The sequence below is a fragment of the Triticum dicoccoides genome, chromosome 1B (genome assembly GCF_002162155.2).
Source record: "Triticum dicoccoides isolate Atlit2015 ecotype Zavitan chromosome 1B, WEW_v2.0, whole genome shotgun sequence".
NCBI lineage: Eukaryota > Viridiplantae > Streptophyta > Magnoliopsida > Poales > Poaceae > Triticum > Triticum dicoccoides.
This window is the reverse complement of record NC_041381.1, coordinates 182232583-182254422: the sequence shown is the minus strand read 5'-3', so window position 1 is coordinate 182254422 and position 21840 is coordinate 182232583. Positions and strand designations below refer to the sequence as shown.

General features: G+C 46.7%; 1 protein-coding gene across 4 annotated transcripts; it reads right to left on the bottom strand.

Annotated features, from left to right (window-relative positions):
- Positions 1-11153: 11153 nt before the first annotated feature.
- On the bottom strand, positions 11154-14408 carry LOC119326876. Of its 4 annotated transcripts, none has more exons than XR_005158257.1 (6): positions 13977-14408; positions 13717-13868; positions 13528-13629; positions 12748-12919; positions 11809-11930; positions 11154-11713 (listed from the first exon to the last, which is right to left on the bottom strand). XR_005158257.1 is itself a non-coding variant. In XM_037600430.1 (4 exons), the coding sequence occupies exons 2-4, from the start codon at positions 13857-13859 to the stop codon at positions 12805-12807; spliced, it is 360 nt and encodes a 119-aa protein (XP_037456327.1). In that variant the 5' UTR covers positions 13860-13868; positions 13977-14408; the 3' UTR covers positions 12455-12804. The 4 variants fall into 4 exon arrangements, 2 of the variants coding, with proteins under 2 accessions (XP_037456327.1, XP_037456325.1); XR_005158263.1 differs by having other exon boundaries at positions 11828-11930; XM_037600430.1 differs by lacking the exons at positions 11154-11713; positions 11809-11930 and having other exon boundaries at positions 12455-12919.
- Positions 14409-21840: the final 7432 nt, after the last annotated feature.

The following is a 21840-nucleotide window of genomic DNA, read 5'->3' as shown; positions in this document are numbered from 1 at the left end:
GACGGTCGATCTGGCAGCGTCGGGGATGGGGGAGTCCGGCGACGGGGTCGAGCGGCAGGCATCGGCGGGTCGTGCCCCGATCCAATCTGGATCGGGGGAGGGGAGACCGAGGGGGTGTGTGAGGGGGTAGGGTTTCGGGAGAGGCTCGGGTAGGCCATATAGGGGAGTGGGGGTGGGCCGACCTAGTCGGCTTGGTGGCCAGCTGGGCCGGTTGGCCCAGTGGGGGGAGATTTTCTTTTTTTTTAATTATTTAGTCTTTTCCTTTTTCTTATTTTTCGTTTTTGTTTTAATTTTATTTCCGAAATTGTTTTAGTTTTGTAAAATATTCAATTAGCACCTATCATAGTAACATTAATTATACCACTGCCACAATAACTTTGGCACCTAGCTAAAATTGTTTAGTATTTTATAAAATATAATAGGGGTATAATTAACTGTTTTTGCTGCTGCTTTAATCACTTTAGGGTATTTTTTTATAAAGATGTTGTTTCTCCAACAATATTATCCACGATTTATTTGTCACATTAAGAACATTCTAGTTTTAATATTTGAAAAGTTTTATTGTTTGCCTGATTTTGAATTTGAATTTGAATCGGTTTCGAACTAACATGAGATTAGCAACAGTAATCAAAGTGACGTGGCATCACTAGCCGAGAATTACTGTAGCTTGATTATTCGGGCATCACAATTCTCCTCCACTACAAGAAATCTCGTCCCGAGATTTATGAGTGGTTATAAGGGGGAAGGGATCTGGTTACGAAATTCTAATGATTCTTCTTGGTCATAGTTTCTCTTGTCGAAGAGGTCGATCCATTACATTGATGTCTTCAGTCCTCTGCTTCAGGTCATCATGATGAAGTTGTCGCCCTTCCTTCAAGATTTTCACCGTACTTACGAAAAGGTGAGAAGGGAAAACCCTATAAGGACGGATTCTAACAAGATCGAGCATCAGACGGTTAACTCAGGGGAAGAAGCATAAGTATCTCTCAAATTGTAACTTAAGAAGATGTCGAGAGCAAAGTAAGAAGGTACCATGAGAAGTTTCAAACGGATAGACAATGGTTCGATGCCTAATCAGAAGGTGAAACGGGTTCAGAGCAACGAGAATAAGTATTGCGTCTGATACCCGAATAGAACACTTGGCAGGTGGCTCGTGAGTTACATAAGAAGTCAAGCGTGAGGAATAAATTTGGAAACCGGGGGTGTACAGGAGAGTCAGGTTTCGATCCTGTGGAACTGTGGGTTATGGGCCCACCATGTGGTTAAAAGTAGGAAAAGCGTTGATATCTTGCACGGTCATGATAGCAAGACATGTTAGAGGGTAGCCTATCAGCTATGTTGGCAACAACGTCGATACCAAGGGCGAGGGACGAAGAGAACCATTTTCCTGCTCGTTGAACGAGGCGGACCATTAGGCAAAGTTCTCGTCCATCGGTGGCTACCGAAATGTCATCAATTATAGTAATAGGGTCTTACCGGCAGAGTTGTACCACGAGGTGCTTACCTAAGCAGGGAATTACCACTGCTCAGTTAAGTAGATTATAAGAAAGGTTGAACAAAACAACTAAAAGGAAAATGTGTTTAAACACATATATCAGGGGTATATCCTTCCCAAAGTCAAGCAGAGGATGATATCCAAGACATGATATAAAGTAGAAAACCCTTTAGATAAGAGGAGAGAAATTTCATGACATTACCCATACAACGGTGTTTGTGTAATTTCAACAAGAAACATTTAGCATTGGGCTTCAAATGTTCTTGCTGAAATTTGGAGTACCACAAACATGCTTAGAGATAGCATTGGCATGGTCTTCAAGCAAAGATCGGACTTTGGATACACAAAGGATCCATCAGGAACAACTTATAGAATAAGTCTTACAATTTCCTCATGGAAGAATGGTTAACTTTGCTAAAAAGGAAACTATAACAATAGTTCCTCCAGGCAGGTGTGCTAGGCATGACATCACCTTGTTATAACTCTTGGGAATATGTTCCAACCATCATATCTGACCGAGATTCAGATCTGATTGGTGTTGGGATACCTCAGACTTAGGGTGCCTGAGAACAAAGGTGCTACACAAATTGTTGAGATGACATTGTAAGGTTCTTGGGAATTGAACTATGGAAGCGAGTTCCAAAACAAGAGTTCATCATTAAACCAATGAAATGATGAGGGGGGGGGGTGGCTGATGGACTCAGCGACAATTCCTGGAGTTTAACTAAAAGATGGATTTCCACAATTATGTGAACAAGGAGATAAAATTTGTCAGATCAAATGATATAATGGTGTATGCTCGAGGAATGCATACACAATTAAGCACTGATTGAAAGGTGCACCCGAAATATGGGCTTAGGTAGCATGATCAATGTTTAGGATGGTGATTAGATAACCAATACACAAAGAATGAAACTATCATTCATTAACTTACAAGGAATAGGGTTGCTAGAAGTTTTGAATTTTACACATCATAGTGCATTTGTCGATATTCCAGTTAGAAACAACACGGGGACCAAGGAATGAACGGAGATGGCAGGAAGTATCACTTGTACCAAGAATGCATAAGAGGTGGTAAAATTCTCATGACGTTATTGACACAAAAGATGGTAATACTCCAAGGTAAAGAAGAACAATTGCTGGATAGCATGGATATCAAGGTATAACACGAAACACTAACAAGTTTGTGTTGAACGAAAGGCAATAAAGTGGTCGATGATAACACAAATCATCGAGGGTAAGGATGGTATTTCTCTTCATGAATTCAATCGTTATCCTGGAAGAGCTCAAATGTTGATGATGATCACGACACAATTGTCAAGAGATTTCACGAAGGTGTAATCGATCAGTGATGACATCAAGTCAAAGGAATGATGAAGCGAAAGGTTATTGGAACCACGAGTACGACACAAACTCGAATCAAGCTTGTTGTTCAAGGCGAAATGATATGATGAGGAAAATCGACGTAAGCTTAGCTCATCATCGAAAGTGGTGCTCTGGGAATAAGGACCAGGTAGCACACTTAAAAAGTTGCACGATAAGGATATAGCCAATCAGGCTAGGAATGACCAGAAGGATTATTAAATTCATAAGCAACGAAAACTACTTAGATTTATTGAATTGGAGTGTGGAATCGATTCACTTATCGGTGTTCTCGAGTGAAATAACTCATAACCCGGGGGAAATCTGAAATCGGTGAGAAGCAATACTAGATGAAGACTCATAGGAAGCAACACAGTTCTTTGATACTCTCGAGATACTGGAGGGTATTACACGAAGGAGGGTCGACATAGGGGGTGCGGAGATGTATTGATCTGCAGAAGACAAGTGTTTTCACTTGCCTGAGAAATGAAATCAAAGAAGAACATATGGTCGGAACCACAATTGCAAAGGATCAATTCACCGATACCAATGGATATTATATCAAGGAAATAGTTATTATTAAAAGAAGCTTCAATAAGATCTACATCGTGTCCATGGGCATGAACACAAAGGTTCAAGGTCGACTCCCACTTCCTCAATGCATAACCTTCCATTCACCTCTCGTATTTCGAAAATGGCAAAGTTTTACCTGGTGCAATACCAGATAAGTATGACCTGTGAAATCTTTCGGGTTCACACAGATTAGGGAAGGCGTTGGTTCAACCCATCGGGGCATCTTAGGAATATATACCACAAACTTCAGAGTAATTAATACAAGCTCAAAAGTAGAGTATGGTCATCAAAGCAGAGGATACAAATTACCAAAGGCATTATATACCCATTTAAATGCTCACAAGGTTATTGAATATGAAGGACACTTTCGGATAATAATCCAACAACGGGTCTTGTGGTCTACAAAGGAGGTGATGCGAGTATCGGTACTCTATGAGAGGAAGAAGGAACGAAAGGCCATCGGATTATAGAAACAACTGACTAATCCAAAGCTCAAATGCAAAGGAATTATCATTTCCAAATCAAGGGATTAGAAGCCAACAATCTGATTAAGAATGGATAAGTTGAATAGATCTAGGGGTATAATCGATGGCAATTTGATTGGTCGATAACTAGCTCATGTTATAAATGACATCTGAGCCGGAAAGATAATTTAAAAGGATCAACCGATGATTGCGTGCATTCGCACTAATATTGAATCAATAGGATCAAAATGACAGTGTCAAAGGAGACTAATGAATATTGCCAGACATATGGGAAATATCCATAATGCAAGCAGACAAGTATTTGCAGAGCAATAAAGCTGCTAAGGATTTTTGGATGATCGAATAGTATTTTGAAGACTTTTGTGAAACACTTGAACAACTGGGGATGAGCGGATACTTGGTAAGTGCGAGGAATTATCCGTAGGGGTATTCATGTGGCAAAGAACTGCAAAGCAGTAGGCACAAAGTATTCTCAGAACAATAGAGAGAATTTCGGGGTATCTTGTAATAACAAGATCAACTGGGAATAAAAGTAAGAACGACAAGTGTAAGTATTTATCCATAGGATATTTCATTGGTAGCGAATTGCAAAAGCAACGGACACAAAGTCTCGAGAGAACATCGGAGAGTATCTTCGGAATCCTTCAGTGCAGCAGGCGATCATCTGTAACAAGGGGCTCTCCGGGCGGATGTGATCACGAGACCCTAATGTCAGAGTTAGTAATTTCATTTAAACCCGAATAGAAGAGAGATCAGAATCCCAGAGACCCTAATGTCAGAGTTAGTAATAGGAGGAGGAATAAAAGATCCTAATACCACCCAATGGCGACGTGGGCCCGTAAGCCACACAACCATGTTAGTAAAAGTTTCATAGTGACTAGACTCGACTTTGACCAAGGAGTTTGGAAGGGGGATTCCTATAGGCAGTCGGCTCTGATACCAACTCGTGACGCCCCCGATTCAATCGTACAATAATCATGCACACAAACGTGTATGATCAAGATCAGGGACTCACGGGAAGATATCACAACACAACTCTAAAAACATAAATAACTCATACAAGCATCATAATACAAGACAGGGGCCTCGAGGGCTCGAATACAAGTGCTCGATCATAGACGAGTCAATGGAGGCAACAATATCTGAGTACAGACATAAGTAAACAAGTTTGCCTTAAGCAGGCTAGCACAAACTGGGATACAGATCGAAAGAGGCGAAGGCCTCCTGCCTAGGATCCTCCTAAACTACTCCTGGTCGTCGTCAGCGGCCTGCACGTAGTAGTAGGCACCTCCGGTGTAGTAGGAGTCGTCGTCAACGGTGGCGTCTGGCTCCTGGGCTCCCACGTCTAGTTGCGGTATCTGGGAAGAAGAGGAAAAGGGGGAAAAGAGGGAGCAAAGCAACCGTGAGTACTCATCCAAAGTACTCGCAAGCAAGGATCTAAACTACATATGCATGGGTATATGTGTAAAGAGGCAATATCGGTGGACTGAACTGCAGAATGCCAAAATAAGAGGGGGATAGCTAGTCCTATCGAAGACTACGCTTCTGGCAGCCACCGTCTTGCAGCATGTAGAAGGGAGTAGATTGAAGTCCTCCAAGTAGCATTACATAGCATAATCCTACCCGGCGATCCTCCCCTTGTCGCCGTGTGGAAAAGCGATCACCGGGTTGTCTCTGGAACTTGTCTGGGTGTGTTTTATTAAGTATCTGGTTCTAGTTGTCATAAGGTCAAGGTACAACTCCGGGTTGTCCTTTTACCGAGGGACACGGCTATTCGAATAGATAAACTTCCCTGCAGGGGTGCACCACATAACCCAACACGCTCGATCCCCTTTGGCCGGATACACTTTCCTGGGTCATGCCCGGCCTCGGAGGATCAACACGTCGCAGCCCCACCTAGGCACAACAGAGAGGTCAGCACGCCGGTCTAAATCCTATGCGCGCAGGGGTCTGGGCCCATCGCCCATTGCACACCTGCACGTTGCGTACGCGGCCGGTGAGCAGACCTAGCAACCTCCATTACAAAGGAAGTTGTGTTACGTGGTCCAACCCGGCGCGCGCCGCTCAGTCACTGACGTCAAGAAGGTTGTCGGAGTAATGGGCCACGGGTAGCCTCACCCGAGTCCCTGAACTTGTCAAGACTTTGGACCGGCTTCGCCCCATAGTGTCCCAAGCTGAAGCTCCACCCTCCGGGGGCCGGCTGGCTCAACGGCCGGCCACCGGAGGACGGCCAACCACCCGCGGACGGCACCAAGAGCGGCCGGCTCCAGTCAGCCGGCCTCTAGAGAGGACGGCGTCGTGCAGGCGGCCACCTGGCGCCCTCAGAGTCTGTGTCCCCATCAAGAGGACAAGATAGGGCGTGGCTACAGTGAAGCCCTCGCCCCCGAATCTTGGGCTTGGCGTGGCCATAGTGCCCCGTACAGGCAGAGATCTCTGCACGATGTGGCACTGTTGCCACTCCCCCCTGACGTCACTCCGAACAGGCGGAGCCCTATTCCCCATGACGACCTGTCCATACGGCCCGCAGGCTGCGGGCCCTATTGGGCAGTGACACCTCGGAAGACGGCGGATGCCGAACCAGTCGGACCTGGGGAAGGCCGGCCTCCACCAGGCGGCCGTCCCTTCCCTCGAAGACAGTGCGCCATTAACCTGATGAGACCAGGTGTGGCTAGAGTGATCTCCCGCCAGGCGGCGGGACTATAGCCACACTGAGCTTACCAAGCCCGCGTCATTAGCAGCACGACTACAGTAAGAAGCCACCAACCAGACCCACCAGCGGCGGAAGCGGCCTGTCGGCTCCATACCAGACCAGTCGGCGGGGCCCATCAGGCAGCGGGCCCCCAGTAGTTGGCGGAGAAGCCGGAGGCCGAAGGCACTGACAGCCGGGCCCAGCACCCGGCTAGATTACCATTGTACCCTTGGGGGGTAGGCCTATATAAACCCCCCAGGGCACCCATGCAAAGGGTTGTCACCCCATTAGAACTAGCCACAACCCTAGAGCAGGAAGAGAGCTAGCCTTGCCTCCTCCTACCTCTAGAACACAGCTCAAGGAGCACGATTGTATCACTTGTGCCTTAGTGATCATGCGGAGACCCCGCAGAGCAGGACTAGGGGTGTTATCTCCTAGGAGAGCCCCGAACCTGGGTAAAGTATGCCGGCGTTCGTGTCTACGCCTCATCCCGCTTCCAGGCACCGGCGGCGTTCTACTCGCTCCCACCATGATAAGCCATCCCTTGGCATATGTCGCACCCAACCCCCGACATTTGGTGCCCACCGTGGGGAGAGGTGCACCGTCTCTCGGAGACCTGCTCTAGACGGGAACCTTTTTCCTACCTGCCGAGCGAAGCCAGCCCAGCATGCCCGATGGCGTCAGCCTCGACGTGCTGCACGACACGGAGATCACCTGTGCGGCGAGCGGCCTCGCCGACCTTGTTGGCGAGGTTCACCTCTCCGACGAGCCGACCTCCGACGCGGGCAGCGGCTGCCCCGAGAGCCGTCTCGTCAGCCTCCTCGACCAGATTCACGTCACCAGCGAGCCTATTGTGGACCCGGAGTCTGTTGGCTCCACCGACCTGATGATCGTCAACTCCGACACGGCTTCATTTGACGCGTTCCCCACCAACGTGGTGGTCTACGACGAGCCGCCTCCTCACGAGCACAGCGGCGGGAGCACCGTCACGTAGGTGCTCGTCATCAACAGTGGCGAGCGCTCGGGCGGAGGCGCTTGAGACCCACTCGATGCGGCGCTGCGAGACCTGACGACACCCATCCCAGAAGACGCAGACGCTGAGACGTTGGAGGCATGCCGCGTCCAGCTCCTCGAGAGAGCTGGCCGACTGGCTAGCGTGCGACGCCTATCGGCGCGAGATGGACCGGGCCATTGGCGGCACGTCGGCTCCTGAGGGGCCTAGCCGCATTGGCTCGATCCGGCAGTGAGGCGCGACCATCGCCAGCATGTTCGGGGCAGAGCGCCCCGCCTACGCCACGCCTACAGAGAACATCTAGGCCGCCCAGGCGGTGACGGACGAGCTGGACAAGTATAAGGGCGATGAGCGTCGCCACATGACGGAGCGAGTCCAGCAACTCCTAGACGCGGCCGCCGCGCAGCACGAAGCCGGCTGCCGCGCTGAAGTGCCAGCCCCGTGGAACAATGAACCGCCCCTTCGCCAGGACCACGGCGTGACATCCCGGACACCGACTGGTGGCGCCCACAGAAGACGAGGCAACGAGCCGGCTGCCAGCCGTAACCGGACTCGCCTTTCCATCGCGCGTGATGAAGACGGCCGCCCTCGAGCGGTGGAGCGGCGAGGCGACCCTCCTCCTCCTCCGCCTCGTGGATCAAGGCATCCCACTCCGCCACCTGTCACGCACCAGACACTCGGCGACCACCTTGGCCGCCGAGAGGGAGTCAAAGAGAACGACGCCCGCCATCAGATCGATCACCTCAACCGATCCCTGGCGCTATAAGAAGACGACACACTGGTCCCGCCCTATTTCAGCCCGCGAATTCGAGATGAGCCCTTTCCTAAAGGGTTCACCCTCCCGCGAGATACGCCCAAGTACACCGGCTCCGTGAAGCCGGAGGACTGGCTGGTCGACTACTCCACTGCCGTCAGCATAGCGAACGGCAACAAGCGTGTTGCCGTGAAGTACGTCCTGCTCATGCTTCAAGGCACAGCCCGTACGTGGCTTAACAGCCTGAAGCCCCGCAGCATCAACAGCTGGGTTGATTTCACCTAGGCCTTCATCCGCAACTTCACCAGCACGTACAAGCGGCCTCCCAAGCCCCGACAGCTCTCCTTGTGCGTCCAAGGGCCCAGCGAATCGACTCGCGACTATCACACGCGCTGGGCCGAGCTGAGCAACTCCCGCGAAGGCGTGCACAAGGTGCAGGCAATCGAGTACTTGACCGCCGGGTGCCGAGAGGGCACCCTCCTCAAGCATCGACTTCTCTGTGACGAGCCTGCGGCGCTTGACGAGCTGCTGATCATCGCCGACAAGCACGCCTCGGCCGACTCCTCCATGAAGGCAGAAATCCTAGTTGATGCGTCAGGCAAGGTGGCACCTCAGGCCCCTTGGACTCCGGCTGGTGAGACCAGTCAGCGACAACATTCAAGCGACAACAAGCGAAAGGCCACTCAACCGGCTTCCACCAGCCGGCAGGTAGCGACAATCGAGGACCAGCAGCCGAAGGGGCAGCCAGCGCCCAAGCGTCAGAAGGGCGGCAAGCCCAATTGGTTGCCCGCCTTCTCTTAAGAGCAGACCCTAGATGCACCTTGCAAATTCCATAGTGGTGCAAAGCCGTCTAACCACACCACTTGGAAGTGTCATTGGCTCACCAGAATCGCCAAGGGAGATGGACTCCTACCTCCTCCGCCTGCCGGACCGCCGCCTCCTCAGCCCCAGCAGCCGGTGGCCCGGCCAGTCGGTGCCATACAAGACGAGTATCTAGAGGAACACGGAGCATATGTTGTGTTCACCAGCGTGGCCGATGATAGACGCAGCAGACGGCTGCAACAGCAAGAAGTGCAAGCAATGGCCTCAAATACTCCAGAATTCATGCATTGCTCTGAGAAGCCCATCAGTTGGAGCAGGGCTGATCACCCGGAAGTGATGCCTTCCCCTGGTTCATACGCCCTGGTCCTAGATGCTACCTTTGCAATGGAGAGGCGGGCAGCTCGTTTCTCCAGAGTCTTAATAGATGGCGGCAGCAGCATCAATATCCTGTACAGTGACACACACTACAAGAAATATGTCAACTTGTGACCTTGACTATTGGTCACTGAAAGGTCATTGTTTTTCATTTGCGATCTTTTTGTGACCAAAAACAGAAGGTCAAAAGCTGACGGTCGTAAACTGAAATTAATGACCTTCTCCGTGAGAAGGTCGTAGACGTTTACGACCAAAACAGAAGGTCGTGGAACCCATGACCTTTTGTTTTGGTCACTAGCTGTCTGCCCAGGCCATGTCGGATCCGACGTGGCAATCTGACGTGGCAAAACTACGACCAATTCAAAAGGTCACTGACAAGATTCAGCCCGGTCCATTTCGATGCTTTAGATGGGTCGAGCCCATTAATTCAGCCTTTTTATATTATTTTTTTCTGTCAATTCTTGTGGGCTACTTGGGCCAAGCCTTGTGTTTGAGCTTCTTTATTTTTGGGCCTTGGCCTTCTTACAATCAATTGATTTTCTATTTTCAGTCATCATATTTTGGAGCTGGTCCCACTAGTCAGATGGGTCCCACAAGTCATAATGCCATACATGAGTCCCACATGTCAGAAATTTCAAAATTGCTCAGATTATATTCATAAGTGGGTCCCACTGGTGAAGTTTACATATCTTCTCAACATACATAACCACTATTTCAAACATCCACTATTTCAAACAGGACAGAACAAATATAGTTCGTCAAATAACACTACATTAGCCTTTTACACTACATTAGCCTTTTACAATCTACTACAGAGCCAAAAGAACTCTTTGCAAAGTACAGCTTCACTGCTTCGCACTTGGCTTCACGGCTTCACACTCAAAAAAATTAAGATTCTAGCTCCAGTAAAAGAGTGAACATAAAGGAAAAAAATAGGCCTTGGGCTCCTCAAAAAGAGTGAACATAAATGAAAAAATTGTAAGAAAACTATACAGGAAAACAAGTAGAGTGTATTGAGCATATATATGTTATCCCTGGAAGGCGAACACATACAACAGCAAGAACAGTAGGAAAATTATACAGGAATAGAGCATGGAAGCGGATTAACTATATGGAACCAAAAACTGAATCATTGCAGATCAGATTACATAGGAACAGAATGTAGAAGCAGATCATATGGAAGCAAAACCAAATCATTACGGAGCACATAATAATACATGAAGAGAAAGAAGTAACTATGTAACAACGAACATGTTCATCTTCAATTGGTGTCTCATTCTAAATAGTCATGCACATTTGGTTGTGGGCATTTCAGGTACAAAACTTAAACCAATCTAATTCAGATGCATATATCACATTTCATTGGTTACATTACTCTTCACATACTAGACGGCGAGAGCCTGAATATGCACTACTCAGCCATTCCATACTTTCAAGATATAGTTCACTACTCAGCCATTCAAACACATGCATCAATACTTCTTATAAACATGCACTGTGCATAGATAAAATTCATTGCCATAGTAACAGGCACTGTGCATGATTCAGAAGGGAGGTTCCTAGAATAAAATAGTTACACATAGCAAGATCTCAAAAGCATTGCCACTGGATCTCAATTGATCTCACATTCTGAAACAGATCAGATAGTTCTCTAAAGCATTGCCACTGGATCTCTGTAATTCTAAAGAAATTGAGAGTGGAGCAAAGCTCTAGACAGTAGTGCCCCACAGAAATGAAACTTTGTAATGCTCAAGTTTCATCTATTAGGGATTACAGAATTTTAGATGTGACAAATTCTTCTAGTTGCACTTATCACAGATAGAAGAGTTTATAATGAAGAATCCTTTTCAATCAAAGACACAACAGGGAACATATCAATTTTGAGGTGCAGGTTGTATACAATCAGACATCTCAGGTTGTATACTACTCATGATAATTCTACTCATCCACGGAGTCAAGGGATGCAACTTGCCAATAGCATTTGAGGGGCAGAAGCTAATCCACAATGGCAATAGAAATAACATTCAGAGCATCATCATCGATTTCACAAGAGCAAGCATGATATTGCATCCCATGAGGCGTGGAGGAGGATCTCTTACCATGACCATACCAGCACCTCATCTTCACCTTGTGATCCTCACTGTTTCTGCCAAGACACAGTTGCATGAACAACATTCAGCACATTATCTACACATAGAACAGACAAATCGTATGCTTATCCAAGCGAGTTGAAGGTAGTACCCAGCACTGGAGTGATTACATTATCCGTCGGCTTTTCCACGAACAACCTCACTGCCTTCTCAAACGCACTTACACGGGTAGTGCAAGGTGCCCTGTTGAGGCCAGCAGCACCAATCCGCAACCTGATAATGGATCACATGGTTGTGTCAATCATTCTAATCCACCAATCAAAAAAATTGCATCTGAAACTACAGTAACCGATATATAAATCCAAAGGTTTTAGACTCACAGTACCAGCTTTGTGGTTTACATGTCCACTAGCAAGGTTATTACTTTTACTCTTCCAGACAGCACCAACATTGAACATCGGATTCACATCATAAGTAATTAACATGAATGTACTATAGACTTCAAAAGGAAAATATATGAGACTTTCACAGTACAGCACTACATTGTTATGCTCCTGTTATCAACTAGTAGTACTGTACTGTGATCCTCAAACTTCACAGTACATCTCTATCAAACAGTTTCATTTACATGAACATTTTCTAATCTCCAGACATATTACAGAGCACTCTAATTTCCATAGCGAACTTATAAGACTAGCTCGTTTGGGTAGCACAACTTCAGGTCTATGGTTGGCTAAACAAAGAAGGCTACTAGCACAGATTGACAGGAATCAAAAACACTATCGGTGAACACAAACTTGCATGGCAGAGATACAAATAAATGAGACACAAGGAACATAATAATGGTTCACACAATCACTAATTCTCAAACATAAAATGTAAGGTTCAGATAAGCACCAACCAGGTGGATGATTTAGGACGACCAACAAACAAATGATCCAGCTCTACGAACATAGTATGGCACAGTGTACGACACTGACATATTACTACACATGACCAGTATTAGTAGTTCGCGACACATGATAAATGTTCATCAGCAAAAGCAGACACAGATGCCCGCCAGAGCCATTCCCACAGGCAAAGTAAGCACCTTAAGCCCTCTCGCCACGGATCCTCCTAGCCAACTGAATGTCCTTAGGCATGATGGTCACGTGCTTGGCATGGATGGCGCACACGTTGGTGTCCTCGAAGAGACCCACCAGGTAGGCCTCTGCAGCCTCCTGAAGGGCCAGCACTGCATGGCTCTGGAAGCGGAGGTCAGTCTGCACAGACAGAACAGGGTGGTGCTTTTAGTTTACTTGATTCATAATACTATAAGAGTTGAGATAACAGGAGCATAACAATGTAGTGCTGTACAGTGAAGTTTGAGGAGCATAACAATGTAGTACTATACTGTGAAGTTTGAGGAGCATAAAATATATGACAGTTTACTTGATCCAAAGTTTAAGGAGTATCTTATCTACTAGTAGTACTGTACTGTGAGACTTTCCTAAAGCAGAGTCTCTTACCAAACATAGTGAGAACCATTAGAAGAACAGAGATGTTCTTCTATCAAACAGTGGCTTATAGTTAGCCAATTCAGCACCAATAATATATATGACTGTTGGGTGCATTATGATAAATAAATAGTTGCCAATCCAAAACCTACTATGAGGAAATTGTTGCTATCAAACAATGCATGTCTTCCACATGGCAGGTCACCAGATCAAGGGGGCCTATCAAATAGCCATATACGACCGTTCCTATCTATAGCGCGTGCCTTGCCCATGGGTCTCAGTCCAACAAATTCTACATGTCACTATATCTAGGCAGCACTCCAATCATTCATAGCTAGCTAATTTTCCTATGGTGCAAATGGCAGAGGGCTCACCTCATCAAAGATACATGGCAAGGCCAAGCAGATCTCGTCGGGAAATACAGATGCAGAAAACCTCTTCCAGCCTCGCGAAGCACCTCGCCCAAAGACGGTGACCTACAGCAGAACCGTTCAGGTTACTTCCCCAACAACTAGGACGAACCGGATCTGCACCATTCATAAGAGGAAACGAAGTGAAAATACCTTGTTGGTACGAGGTCCATAGGCACACTCAGAAACCCATAGTGGCCCTGAAGGTAGCAGTCCTCCGCCAGGACGACGGAGACCATCGGCGTGAGGTGCAAGATCTGCTCGCTGAGAGGACGCGCCGGCTGGAGAAGCCCCATGGCCAGGGACTGAAGGCAGGCAGCCATGGCCACGCGCCGTGTAGCACCAATAGAAGGTTCGTCAAGCAGCACCAAATCAAATCCAGAGAGAGGGGGGTCGAATCGGGGAGTTCCTACCTTGAGACGAAGGGGGTACCAATAGACTCCAGCTCCAGGTAGTCGATGACCGAGCACACGAACGCGTCGTCCACCCGCGCCACCGCGCGCTTGATCCGCTCCGCCACAAACCCCAGCGGCTGTGACAGCATGTCCCCCACGCGCACCGTCACGAGGTCCCGCGCGATGGCGTTGCCGAAGTAGTTGGCTGGTAGCTACGGGCGTAGGCGCTGCCGGCCCTGCGGCGGAGGGCACTGACTGAGGCCTCCAGGACGGGCGGAGGAAGAGCGGCGGACGTTCTCTGGGAGGCGAGGAGGAGCGCGGGCGCGGGCAGCGGGGTCGGATCTGAATCAGGAAGGGGTGGGATCAGCGGGGTGGCGGCGGCGATGTGGGAGACGAGGGGAGAGGGAGCGCGTGAGGGAGAGGGAGCGCTAGGGTTCGTGGGGTGAGAGGGTGAGGGAGTTTTCTTTTTTCTTTTTTTGAGACAAAAAGGGGGAGGGGGTGAGGGAGAAAGGGCTGCCATCGGATCCAAGAGCATCCGACGGTGTTTGAGCACGATCCGCGTGACATGTCCAAGGACCAATCAGAACCCATTATGCGTTATGACCTTCTAAATTGGTCACAATCGACTAAAAATAAGGTGTTAAACCATATTTTTCCAAAAAAGGTGTTGAATCATAGAAACAATTTTATGATATGAGAAATTCAAAAAGAAACATTCTCATTGTGTCACCAAATGTGACATAGTTTTTAGAAAAACTAACAAAATTGGAATTGGAATAAGACAAATATCTTTTAAAAATTGTTATGTGAAATGAGTTTTTAGGGGGGGGGTCATTTTCTACTTTTTCACATGAAAAATTCAAAGAAATGATCTCATATTGTGCACAAGGGTGCATATTGGAATGGCAAACAATGTTGACTAAGGAAGTTTTCATTTTCTTTGAACGAAAAATCCATTTTCCATTTTTCGAGTGCCCAAAAGGAGGTTTTTGTGTGAAGGACCTCCCAAATAATTGTTGCAACATTGGACCAAATCATTTTTCTAAAATACTAGGCCATATTTAATTCTCAATTGACCAAATGGTTGGGTGTAAAAAGTTTTGATCCACCACTGGTGAAAAATACAAATTTCCGCCGATTCAGCTGGAAGCGGGTCAAATTTGAACTGCGTCTGCCTCATAGTTTGCTCTTTATTTTTTCCAAAAATCATTTCTAGGTACATAAGTATCTATTTAAATAGATAAACATCAAAAGTTTTCCAAGATTCAACCACTAGCTAGGAATGGTCAGGCCCGCCGTTTTGACCGCATTTTGAAACGGGCATAAAAAATTCAAAAAAAATAAAAAAATTGGAAAACCTTCGCATTGTGTCATTATATGCGGCCAAGTTCCCAGGAAAAATAACAAACTTGTAATACGACAATAATTTTAAAAAAGTGTTCTCAGAAACGAGCTATCACATGTGGAGATCAATGGCATTCCAGCCAAATGATCAATCTTATGGCCACATTCATGGCATGGTTTGTTCAAATGATTGCATATTGTGCACAAGGGTGCATATTGGAATGGCAAACAAAGTTGCCTAAGGAAGTTTTCATTTTCTTTGGACGAAAAAACCATTTTCCAATTTTTGAGTGCCCAAAAGGAGGTTTTTTTGTGAAGAACCTCTCAAATAATTGTTGCAAAATTGGACCAAACCATTTTTCTAAAATACTAGGCCATATTTCATGCATAATTGACCAAATGGTTGGGTGTAAAAAGTTTTGATCCACCTCTGGTGAAAAAGAAAAATTTCCGCCGATTCAGTTGGAAGCGGGTCAAATTTGAACTGCGGCTGCCTCATAGTTTGCTCTTTATTTTTTCCAAAAATCATTTATAGGTACATAAGTATCTATTTCATCAGAGAAACATCAAAAGTTTTCCAAGATTCAACCACTAGCTAGGAACGGTCAATCCCGCCGTTTTGACCGCATTTTGAAACAGGCATAAAAAATTCAAAAAAAAATCAAAAAATTGGAAAACCTTCGCATTGTGTCATTATATGTGGCCAAGTTCCTAGAAAAAATAACGAACTTGTAATACAACAATAATTTTGAAAAAGTGTTCTCAGAAACGAGCTATCATGTGTGGAGATCAATGGCTTTTAAGCCAAATGATCAATCTTATGGCGACAATCATGGCATAGTTTGTCCAAATGATCTCATATTCTGCACAAGGGTGCTTCTTGGAATTCCAAACAATGTTGCCTAAGGGAGTTTTCATTTTCTTTGCACGGAAAATTCATTTTCCATTTTCCGAGTGCCCGAAATGAGTTTTTTTGTGTGAAGGACCTACCATATATTTGTTGCAAAATTGGACCTAATCAATTTTATAAAATACTAGGCCATCTTTAATGAACAATTGACAAAATGGTTGGGTGTCAAAAGTTTTGATCCACCTCTGGTGAAAAAGACAAATTACCGTCGATTCAGCTGGAAGCGGGTCAAATTTGAACTGCAGCTGCCTCGTAGTTTGCTCTTTACTTTTTCCAAAAATTATTTCTAGGTAAATAAGTATCTATTTAATCAGAGAAACACCAAGAAAAATCCAAGATTCAACCACTAGATAGGAACGGTCAAGCCCGCCGTTTTGACCGCATTTTGAAACGGGCATAAAAAATTCAAAAAAAATCAAAAAATTGGAAAACCTTCGCATTGTGTCATTGTATGTGACCAAGTTTCCAGGAAAAATATTAAACTTGTAATATGGTAATTATTTTAAAAAATTGTTCTCAGAAACGAGCTATCAAGTGTGAAGATTCATGGCTTTCAAGCCAAATGATCAATCTTATGGCCACACTCATGGCATAGTTTGTTCAAATGTTCTCATATTGTGCACAAGGGTGCATCTTGGAATTACAAACAATGTTGACTAAGGGAGTTTTCATTTTCTTTGCACGGAAAATTCATTTTCCATTTTCCGTGTGCCCGAAATGAGTTTTTTGTGTGAAGGACCTACCATATATTTGTTGCAAAATTGGACCTAATCAATTTTATAAAATACTAGGCCATATTTAATGCACAATTGACAAAATGGTTGGGTGTCAAAAGTTTTGATCCACCTCTGGTGAAAAAGACAAATTCCCGTCGATTCAGTTGGAAGCGGGTCAAATTTGAACTGCAGCTGCCTTGTAGTTTGCTCTTTATTTTTACCAAAAATCATTTCAAGGTACATAAGTATCTATTTAATCAGATAAACACCAAAAAAAATCCAAGATTCAACCACTAGATAGGAACGGTCAAGCCCGCTGTTTTAACCGCATTTTGAAACGGGCATAAAAAATTTAAAAAAAATCAAAAAATTGGAAAACATTCGCATTGTGTCATTATATGTGACCAAGTTTCCAGGAAAAATAATAAAGTTGTAATACGGTAATTATTTTAAAAAAGTGTTCTCAGAAATGAGCTATCAAGTGTGAAGATTCATTGCTTTCAAGCCAAATGATCAATCTTATGGCCACATTCAAGGCATAGTTTGTTCAAATGATCTCATATTGTGCAGAAGGGTGCATCTTGGAATTACAAACAATGTTGCCTAAGGGAGTTTTCATTTTCTTTGCACGGAAAATTTATTTTCCATTTTCCGAGTGCCCGAAATGAGTTTTTTTTTTGTGAAGGACCTACCATATATTTGTTGCAAAATTGGACCTAATAAATTTTATAAAATACTAGGCCATATTTATTGCACAATTAACAAAATGGTTGGGTGTCAAAAGTTTTGATCCACCTCTGGTGAAAAAGACTAATTCCCATCGATTCTGTTGGAAGCGGGTCAAATTTGAACTGCAGCTGCCTCATAGTTTGCTCTTTTTTTCAAAAATCATTTATAGGTAAATAAGTATCTATTTAATCATAAATACATGGTTTGATGGCGAGACATCGAGGTTTGGACGGTGGTCGAGGGCCCCAACTCTAGAGCGCGTAAGCTCGCATGCCCGCCGCATGGTCACCGCGTGACCGTGGTGTTGCGATGTGTTCTGGGTGGCCTAGGCATGTCTAGTGGGTTGGCCACTCCCCAGGTAGGTGCTAGGAAGAAAATCACAACATAAGATTCTCACGAGGAGACCGATCGATGCTCAAACATGAATAAGCAACCAAGTGTTTGATTTGCGGTACGGGAAATGCACATGGCTAATGGGCGTGAGTTTTGGCTGAGGATGATCGGTTACTAAGAAGACCGTCTTCACAAATTTTCACCTCAAAAGGAGGAGCCTAGGTGGTACTTGCTTTGCAAAGTACCACACTAGACATAAATACGAATGTTGAAGCTGGGCTCAAAATAATGAATGGATTGAGCTGGCATTTGGTGGAGGATGGTTATTTGGGCATAGAAAAGCACTGTAGAAAATGGATACCATTTGGACATGCCAAAGTGGTACTTCCTTCACAAAGTGCTGCTCTGAACAGAATAGGAAAATGAATATTTTCGAATTATTTTTGAACTAGGCAAGGAATGTTTTTGACATATTTGATGAAGATATGATCCAAAACATTTATGTGAATTTTTTGGGTATTTTTGGAATAACAGAAATATAGTTTCCTTCACAACCTAGGGCAAAAACTGCCACATGGACATGACACATAGGCAAAACTAATGAGATGGCGCCTAGTCATCACAACCTACCACAATCTACAAGGCTATGACCATCTATATTGCTCGTTAACAACTAGAAATAAGGCAGCGGACCAGCACTGTTTGCTTTATGACCATTTCGTGTAAGGAAATTACGACCTTTCTGACCAAAATGGTCGCAATGGTTTAGGGTTTGGAGCCCCCCAAACAGCTTTTGACCAATTGGTCTGAAATGGTCATAGATCTATGACCAATTCTTCCAGGGTCAATGACAGAAGGTCACTAGTTGACATATTTCTTGTAGTGACAATGGAGAAATTGGGAATCAAGCAGAAGCAGCTCCTTCCCAGTCGGACTTTATTCCATGGCATCGTCCCTGGCCTTTCCTGCTCACCAATCGGCAAGACCCGAATTGATGTTCTCTTTGGAGACAAGAATCATTTCCGCCGTCAGCCAGTTTGGTTTGAAGTGGTGGACCTTGAAAGCCCCTACCATGCACTGCTTGGCCGACCTGCTCTGGCCAAGTTCATGGTAGTCCCCCACTATGCTTACCTCAAGATGAAGATGCCGAGTACCAAGGGGATCCTGACTATAGTCGGAGACTACAAGAAGTCGACCGCTTGCGCCGCAGATAACAGCCGGCTGGCCGAGTCCCTCGTGATTGCAGCTGAGAAGCGGCTCCTTGACCGGGTGGTGGCGATGGCAGGCAAGAAGCCGAAAATGTCACCCATCCCCAAGTTGTCGGAGGTTGAGGGCTCGTTCAAGCCGGCAAATGAAACAAAGAAGATCCCTTGGAGCCGGAGCACCCGGAGAGGCACGCTGTCGTAGGTGCAAACCTTGACAACAAATAGGAAAACGAGCTCGTCGATTTTCTCCTGAGAATCGGGACATCTTCGCATGGTCTCCCAAAGACATGCCGGGTGTTCCGACGGATTTCGCCAAGGACAAGTTACATGTCCGACTTGACGCGAAGCCGGTCAGGCAGCCCTTGCACCGCCTGTCAGAAGAGAAGAGAAGAGATGTCGGAGAAGCGATAGCCCAGCTTCTAGCAGCCGGATTCATCATGGAAGTGTTCTTTCCAGAGTGGCTGGCCAACCCAGTCCTGGTGTTGAAGAAGAATAAGCAGTGGTGCATGTGTATTGACTATACCAGCCTCAACAAAGCTTGCCCCAAAGATCCCTTTGCCCTACCATGAATTAACCAAGTGATAGACTCCACAGCCGGATGCAAGCTGTTGATTTTCTTGGATGCATACTCAGGTTACCATTAGATAAAGCTGAACCCGGCCGACAGGCTGAAGACCGCCTTCATCACGCCATTTGGAGCCTTCTACTACCTGAACATGACGTAAAACGCCGGCGCCACGTTTCAGCGTTGCACGCAAAAGTGTCTCCTCAAGCAACTCGGCAGAAATGCCCATGTCTATGTGGATGATGTGGCGGTGAAGATGGAGAAGCATGGCACACTGCTAGAAGACCTCAAGGAAACCTTTGAGAACCTGCACCGATTCCAGATCAAGCTCAACCCCCGAAGAAATGCGTCTTTGGAGTACCAGCCGGCCAGCTTCTCGGCTTTCTGGTCTTAGAGCGCGGCATAGAGTGCAACCCTATGAAGATCAAGATCAAGGACATTGAGAAGATGGAGGTGCCCACCCGACTGCTGGACATGCAGAAATTCACCGGCTGCCTGGCATCAATCAGCCGCTTCATCAGTCGGCTGGGCGAAAAGGCTCTTCCCCTGTACCAACTTATGAAGAAGACCATTTTTTCGAGTGGAACGACAAGGCGGATGAAGCTTTTCTCCAACTCAAGAAGATGTTGACAACCCCGCCTATCTTGGCGGCTCCGACTGAGAAAGAGCCCATGCTCCTCTACATCGCTGCCACCAGTCGAGTTGTCAGCACAGTCATAGTGGTAGAACGCAAAGAGGAGGGCAGAGCATTGCCAGTCCAGAGACCGGTATATTACTTGAGTGAAGTAGTGTCCGCCTCCAAGCAAAACTACCCACATTATCAGAAGATGTGCTATGGTGTGCAATTTGCCGCCAAGAAGCTGAAGCCTTACTTTCAAGAGCACCCAATAACTGTCGTTTGCATAGCTCCGCTTGCTGGGATCATTGGAAGCCGAGATGCTTCTGGCCGAGTGGCCAAGTGGGCTATTGATCTGGCCCCTTATACAATCTACTACCAGCCTCGCATCGCCATCAAGTCGCAAGTGTTGGCCGACTTCCTCGTCGACTAGGCCGAGACCCAGTACTTACTGCCAGCGCCAGACTCCACCCATTGGTGGATGCATTTTGATGGTTCCAAAATGCACACCGGTCTGGGAGCCGGTGTCGTCCTCACCTCTCCCAAAGGCGACAAGCTCAGATATGTGCTGCAAGTCCATTTTGCCGCCTCCAACAACGTAGCAGAGTATGAGGCACTCATACACGGACTCCGGCTTTCCAAGGAACTCGACATTCGCCGGATCCTGTGCTATGGTGACTCTGACTTGGTGGTCCAACAGTCATCAGGCGACTGGGATGCCAAGGACGCGAATATGGCAAGCTACCACTTCCTCGTGCAGCAACTCAGTGGATACTTTGACGGGTGCGAGTTCCTCCACGTGCCAAGAAATTATAATGAGCAAGGGATGCCTTGGCACAGATCGGCTCCACCCGACAGGCGATTCCAGCCGGCGTCGCCTTGCAGCGCCTCCTCAAGCCGTCTGTCAAGCCATCACCAGAGTCTGACTCCGTCTTCGTGCTGGCCCCTCCTGAAGCAGTCGGATCTGACTTGAGGATACCAGAAGCCGGCGTGGGGACTTCGGCAGGCGGCCCGAGGACTGTAGCCATCGCACCCGGCCCAGGGACTCCAGAGCCTGGCTCGGGGACTGCAGCAGTCGGCCCAGGGACTTCTTCAAGACAGCAGGCGGCAGTCGACTCCAACCCGCTGCCTCCTGGCCGAACCGCCCTTGTACAAGTTGATGTCATGGCAGTCGGAGATATAGCAGCACCCTCATGGGCTCAACCCATCCTCAACTTCCTGGTGAACAAAGAGCTGCCGGCCGATGAGATCCTGGCCTGACAAGTGCAACGGCGAGCAGCAGCATACACCATAGTCAACAAAGAACTGGTTCGACGCAGTGTCACTGGTGTGTACCAGTGCTGCGTGGAGCCGGACCAGGGTCAAGCAATCCTCAGAGATATTCACCAAGGCGAATGTGGTCACCACGCGGCCTCAAGATCACTTGTTGCCAAAGCTTTCAACCATGGTTTCTTTTGGCCGACT

Excerpts from the sequence above, each read along its gene's own strand:
- LOC119326876 (XM_037600428.1), bottom strand. The coding sequence starts at position 13,886 with ATGGCTGCCTGCCTTCAGTCCCTGGCCATGGGGCTTCTCCAGCCGGCG. Across the intron at positions 13,630-13,716 it reads ATGGACCTCGTACCAACAAG|GTCACCGTCTTTGGGCGAGG; the intron begins GTATTTTCACTT and ends GTTCTGCTGTAG. Across the intron at positions 12,920-13,527 it reads TGCCATGTATCTTTGATGAG|ACTGACCTCCGCTTCCAGAG; the intron begins GTGAGCCCTCTG and ends CTGTCTGTGCAG.